General features: G+C 41.0%; 1 protein-coding gene across 1 annotated transcript; it reads right to left on the reverse strand.

Moving 5' to 3' along the window:
• Positions 1-2,583: 2,583 nt before the first annotated feature.
• On the reverse strand, positions 2,584-4,892 carry LOC115174987 (transcription factor SOX-11-like). The gene has a single exon (XM_029734083.1). It carries the CDS (start codon positions 4,729-4,731, stop codon positions 3,622-3,624), a length of 1,110 nt encoding a protein of 369 aa, XP_029589943.1. The 5' UTR covers positions 4,732-4,892; the 3' UTR covers positions 2,584-3,621.
• Positions 4,893-7,172: the final 2,280 nt, after the last annotated feature.

The raw sequence follows: 7,172 nt of genomic DNA on the forward strand, positions 1-7,172 counted from the left end.
AAAATAGCTGTGCAGCGACACTCCCCATCCAACCTGACAGAGCTTGAGAGGATCTGCAGAGAAGAATGGGAGAAACTCCCCAAATACAGGTGTTCCAAGCTTGTAGAGTCATACCCATTAAAACTCATGGCTGTAATCGCTGCCAAAGGTGCTTCAACAAAGTACTGAGTGAAGGGTCTGAAATTTCTAATAACCTGTTTTTGCTTTGTCATTATGGGGTATTGTGTGTAGATTGACAATGGAAAAAACTATTTAATCAATTTTAGAAGAAGGTTGTAACGTAACAAAATGGGGAAAAATTCCAAGGGGTCTGAATACTTTCCGAATGCACTGTATGTATATACTGTAGACTGAGAACATACTGTACATTCAAATGGGATATCCTCATGTTAAACTGGGTCAATATGTCCTATCCCTTCATATACACTTAGTATAGCCTTTCAAACTGCTACAAACATCTATGTGGGTGTTCATTTATATCTATAATTTCAGGGCATAGGGAAGTGCTATATCAACGGCTATGTGGATGGACGGTATGTTGATGCAATTAGACACAATAAGCAAAACAGTACACAAATAATGTTGGTTTTATATTGAAGTACTAGGATGAGGATAGGATAAGAATTTGGAAGGAGCTGAGCAGAGGCTGGAGAATACCTGATGCTTTTTGAGAGTGGCCTGGTTCCCATGTGTTGACTACTGCAGTCAGTCTTAGGTGAAATGAAAAAGTACCTGTTTTCGTATCCATCAAAAAGCCATGGAGTTGGACTGGACAACACTATCGTTTCATGGCTTGAATGTGTTTAGAAGCTATAAGGTTCTGGTCAAAAGTAGTGCCCTGTATAGGGAGCCAATTGGGATGCATCCAGTGTCTTTACTGTCACCCAGAGTTGAAGATGCCACCAAAATATGGCAAGTACTGGATGTACTACATTGATAAATGGGAGACCACACACCCCCATACACACACTAATTGCATCTAGGAATATGCAGCTTTTGGGGCTCTGTGAGGTTTGAATTGTGTCTCTCATCATGGTAAAGTAAATGTAAAGTACATTTAAATGGCTGTGTGGATACAAATTGTAGGTTATCGGCTATCCGGCTCAAAACAAGTGATAATGGTATGGCATTAATGGTAAAACAGAGTGAATGTTTGGCCTAGATTATCTAATGTTTTGAAGTGAGCTTTGCTACCGAAGGTGACAGAGAGCTATCACCAGTGAAGAAGAGTGTCTTCATTCTTAAAATGGCACCATATTGCATACTCTACTCCCCAAAGCGTACCACATTATGAGTCATAATACCCATAAAACCTACCATACATTTTTCCCATGGGGATTTTCAGAAACATTTAAAATAAGGACTGTGTTTTGTGTAGGCTTACCCTGGTGTTTCGTTTTGATAACCATGTAAATCTCTTTAGAACAAGGTGACTTTTATCAATATATTTGCCTGTATTTACACCCCAAAATTAAATGCTAATTAGCTGCTAATGTGGCTATCATAAAGAACTACAAATGTCAGGATGATCTGGATGAGACTGACGAATCGAGGCAAAGGTAAGAATCTCTGGATTAACCATCTTTTAGCTAAATGTAGTAATTAATAAATTGGCTACATTACTTTAAATGGACAATTCTGTGAAATGTCTTGTGAATGTTTAAAATTGACAATACCTGTTGGCAAAGGTGACTGATAGAGATGACGTGCAATAGCTTGCAGATTTGTATGTCTCCTTGGATACCAATTAGCAATTTTCGAATCTGAGAGTAAATAGAGCCAAATATATTGATTAAAGTCACCTTGTCTGAGACGTGCATGGTTATTAAAACATCATGCCAGGGTAAGCCTACACGAAACACAGCCCTTAAGTATTTCTAAAATCCTCTACGGGAAAAATGAATGTTTGGAACCATTACCCTTTTTGACCACTAGGTTTTATGGGTATTATGACACCTCCACTGTAGGGCTCTGGTCAAAAGCAGTGTACTATAGGGAATAGGGTGCCATTTGGGTTGCACCCAGTGTCATCATTCCACCTCAGTTGGTCATGCTGACATCAGAGGAGGGGAGGTGGAGACCAGAGTATTTTTGACTCACCAAGTTAAGTCTCTTTGGTGCTGAATACTGTACTTCTTTGGCTTCATGTAGTTGAAGGATATTCTCAGGAACAAAGTTTACCACCCTGCAAAGTCATAAATGGGAACATACCTAAATTGCCTAGAAAAATTAAGGATTCCAGCTTTATTACGTCATTGAACTCCTAAATGTATTTGTGTGTGGCTAAATTTTTAAACTTTAGGTGCACACATACTCCTTGCAAAATATGGTCAGCATAGAGCCCTGGTATGCTGAAGTTTAACCATCACGGCATCTAAGGTGTGATAATGTATTTCTCATGCATGTGAAGGTCTCACACTAAAATGCCCTATTCACACTCAATGAAGACACTACAATGACAGGCTAGTTGAGATCATTGAAACTAGAGGAGCTGTCCTTAAAACAGCCGCTACACTTGCTCAAATAAGCCCTACAATTCCAATAGTGTTTGTCAATTATGTCCCCCATAACAAAACATGCAAATTCAGTTGAACCAGTTCCAGCTGATTTATTTAGTTTTGTCAAGATACAGCCTTCAGCATGACGACACGTAACGCAGATGATCCATTTAAGAGTAGCCTATATTGCACAAAATAATGAAGAAAACAATATGTGCCATTAAGATGATAAAATGCAAGAAAATGCAGTTTCACACCTGCTATCTGGGACCCATTCACACCGATATACATAAACTCCTAACTTTACTATTTTACAGAACATATACAATCTTGAATCTAGTACCAGCAATGAGGTCTATATTCCCCAATTGCAATTTAACTCCTTAAAACGCCCCAAATCTGATCTAGTTCTGTACATACATAGCTTAAAATAAACGCAAGGCATTTAGATGCAAATTGATATTGTTTTTTAACCCTTGCGTGCTAAACTAAAATGAAACCGGGTAGAACTAGAAGTGCCTGAAAAAAAACTCACTGAAAGCACAGTAAGAACATTCCCTTAGTTTAACTGTACAAAAATATGCCTGAAAATATTTTACTTTTTTTTTTTTTAAAAGATGAGGTATGTTGGTTATGTATCAAAATGCTGCTTCCTGCCATACCTGTGTTCTACCGCGGGTTTACCCTACTTTTCCATACCAGTAGGGATTCGGAACTGATAAAAAAAATGTTTTGTGAAATACAGAAAAATCACATAAAACCTTTTGAAAAGTCACACATCCTGAATGAACAGTGTCTCAGGTTTAGCCTCGGATCTGCCCAGTCGTGTTTTCAGACCCCAAGTGGTTACAAGTAGGATGGAAATGCATAGTTCAGATTCTACTCTTCGTGGTCCACTTTTCATTTGAGCAGTTTCACTGCAGACCCGAAGAAAATCCATAAAACCCTGTCAGGGTGACATGAATGTCACATTTTTTTTGCAATGGTACCACATTGTAACTAATCTTGGTTCAGTTCATGGAGGACCCCGTCCTTCCCTCCATGGTAATAACAGCGCTGGGGAGGGAACCGGCTGATCATAACGCTGTCCCACCTACTACCAGAGAATGACTCCTGTACTTAGCTAGTAGGTAAATACCAAATCTGAAAAGTTAGCCTCAAGCCAATCCCCTGCGATCATTTCGCTCAGCTCGGGGGTGCAATAGTCTGGGAATTCAAAGTGAGAGCTGAGGCTGCCCTCACTGAAAGAGTCCAAGTCCTTATCCACAAAGGAAAGAGACAGATTCCCTGAATTCGAGTTCCCCAGCTCCGCTCCGTGAGCACAGGACGCTAAATTTAAACTGAAGTCAACCAGAAGATCATCCGCGTCCTCGCTGGAGCTGGACGAGCTGGACACGGACCTGAATGAAGATGCTGGTGAGAGTGAAGCAGGACAAGTTGTGCTCTGCTTGGTAATGTTCTTGAAATTGTAGAACAGTCTGTTGGAAGCTGTGTTCGGATTCCGGGACTCATCGTACATGCTCGCGCCCTCCGTCTCGGCAGTGCAGCTCAAAGTGGGGCTCGCGGGCACTTTGGCGATGTTGTACGGTATCGGTTCCTCGTCCTCCTCCACTTTAATCCGAGAGGACAGCTCCTCGTAGTCCTCTTCGTCATCCTCATCGTCAGTATATTCCCTTTTTACGGACTTGCTAGTAGTTTTAAAGCTGGTGAAAACATAGTCGTAGCGAGGGTCGTGAGACGGTCTCGTTTTCACCACCTTGGTCGTTTTCAATTTAGTGAATTTCTTACTGGGAGCTTTTACATGTTTGAGGCTGGTTTTCTCCGGTGACTGCACCGCTGGTTTAGTGAAACTGTCGAGCTTTGGTTTCTTCTTGGGTCGGTACTTGTAGTCGGGGTAGTCAGCCATGTGTTGTAGCCGGAGCCTCTCGGCTTCCCTGATAAACGGGATCTTTTCACTGTCCTTCAGCAATTTCCACCGCTTTCCAAGTCGTTTGGAGATTTCTGCGTTGTGCATGTCCGGAGACTGCTCCATGATCTTTCTCCTCTCGACTTTCGACCACACCATAAATGCATTCATGGGTCGTTTGATGTGACCGGTTGCTGTCTTGCACCAGTCGGCTTTCACGGGTTTCAGTGGCACGGGGCTGCACGCCATCATTTCGCTTTCCTCCGTGTCTGTAGCTTCCCTGGACATGCTACTCTCCGTCTCGCTGTGTTCTGTTTGCTGCACCATGTTTCCGTCGTATGTTTCAAAGCCACTGCAGGGTTTCAAATACCCACAGTCACTTTCTGCAAACTCCTTGCTTTGCTAACTAGTTTTGGTCACTCTATACCTCCAGCTCATTCAAACAACTCTTTCTCAAAGTTATCAACTGCCCTCTTAACTAGTTCTTTGGGCTTTCATATCGGTTACGTCATTTTTTAGTACCCAATCACGGCTCGTAACTCCTCCCAGCGGCCGCCAGACATTCTGTTAACCCTTTGCTGCCACACGAGATTTCATTGGTGGTGGGGGCATGTGGGCGGAATTATTCATGCTGTCTGGATTTATATCTCAGTGGGTGTGCGAGACAGGAATATTGAATGCACTGATGGTAGGGATTAGATGGGAAGATACTACATTGGGAAAGTCAAAAATAAGTGCATCAGTTCTATACAGTCTGCTCCATAAAACAGTATTATTGTATTGCATTGTTTTCAGTGGTGTAAAGTACTTAAGTAAAAATACTTTAAAGTACTACTTAAGTCGTTTTTCAGGGTTTCTGTACTTTAGTATTTATATTTTTGACTACTTTTACACTACATTCCAAAATAAAATAGTGTACTTTTTTACTCCATACATTTTCCCTAACACCCAAAAGTACTCGTTACATTTTGAATGCAGGAAAATGGTTAGATTTACGCACTTATCAAAAGAACAACCCTGGTCATCCCTACTGCCTCTGATCTGGCAGACTCACTAACACACATGCTTCATTTGTAAATTATGTCTGAGTGTTGGAGTGTGCCACAGGCTATCCGTACATTAAAATAACAAGAAAATGGTGCCATCTGGTTTGCTTAATATAAGGAATTTTTTATTATTTATAATTTGACTTTTGATACTTAAGTATATTTTAGCAATTACATTTACTTTTGATAGTTACGTATATTTAAAACCAAATACTTTTAGACTTTTACTCAAGTATGACTATTGGGTACTTTTTCCACCACTGATTGTCATGTCTGGCCAAACAGGTTGCTATATTATTGAATGCATAAGACACTGATGGTGGCACCTGAGCTCAATAATATATATTATTTAGGCAGTAACCATAAGAGTGTTTATGGTGTGTATTTCAGTCTTCTTTTGTTTAACAGACATCTGATGTATACAACATATTTCTTTATTACATTCTTTTACTTTAAGATTTGTGTGTATTGTTGTTTATTGTTAGATATTACTGCACTGTTGGAACTAGAAACACAAGCATTTCGCTACACCCGCAATAACATCTGCTAAATATGTGTATGTGACCAATACTATGTGATTCGAGGACTATTACTCTAGTTTTATAATGATGTGAATTGATGCCCTATTGTGTTGAAAACAAAACAGAAGTGTGATCGTCATTCATTTCTATTGTTTGTTAGTTTCTTCCCACTAGGATGGCAACTGTACTTTTTATGCATTCAGTGACAGACACAGTCCAGGCGAGTGTATTAGTGAGAAAAATATAACCTATGGTACATCTCTATGTACTAACTCTGCATTTATCCCTGAACACAAATGCATTCACAAACAAACAAACACACACACACACACACACACACACACACACACACACACACACACACACACACACACACACACACACACACACACACACACACACACACACACACACACACACACACACACACACACACACACACACACACAGAGAGAGAGACATTATCAACGACTGGCGCATAGATTGCTGTGTCAAGGAACAGAACAGCCTCTCTCTAAAGACCACCCCAGCATCAGTTCTTATTTGCCCGGTGCCAGATTCCCCTCTTGTAAGGCTTTTTCTAGCTCTCTTTTTGGCCCCTAGAGGGCATTCATTTACCAGCACTCCAGCAAACCCACTCTTCGACTCTACCTTCCCCCCATTCAATCTCATGTGATGGCACATTAGAAATGCAGAGAGAGAGGGGGAAGGGGTAAAGAGGGGGGAGAGCACTCACCAGCATTAATTTTCCTCAGGAAGTACACCGGGTAGTGTGGCAGGACCCAGCTTCAAATGCGTTACCAAAACAGACAACTCAGGACCCAGTGTTCTCATCAGATTAGGCTGGTTACATATGGCTCACACACACACAGTGACATATTGTCCAGTTTTATATATGCCTCACAAACACACACACACCAATTTTGCAATAGGTGTGTGTGTGTGTGTGTGTGTGTGTGTGTGTGTGTGTGTGTGTGTGAGGCATATATAGCCGAACCCTAAATAATTGTCTATCTAATTTAGTCATACCTGTCTGGAAGAATGACTAGCTGTTGCTAGCTGAAGTGTTAGCTGTTATTAGCTGAAGTGTTGCATCATGTTTGTGTTTATAGTCTTCTCTGCTTTCATCAGCCCTTTAGTGCTTGTCAGCAACAGCCAAGTAAGTTATGTGGCATGAGAAATGCAAAAAGCTATCATCCCA

Source organism: Salmo trutta, chromosome 35, assembly GCF_901001165.1.
Source record: "Salmo trutta chromosome 35, fSalTru1.1, whole genome shotgun sequence".
In the NCBI taxonomy this organism is placed as follows: domain Eukaryota; kingdom Metazoa; phylum Chordata; class Actinopteri; order Salmoniformes; family Salmonidae; genus Salmo; species Salmo trutta.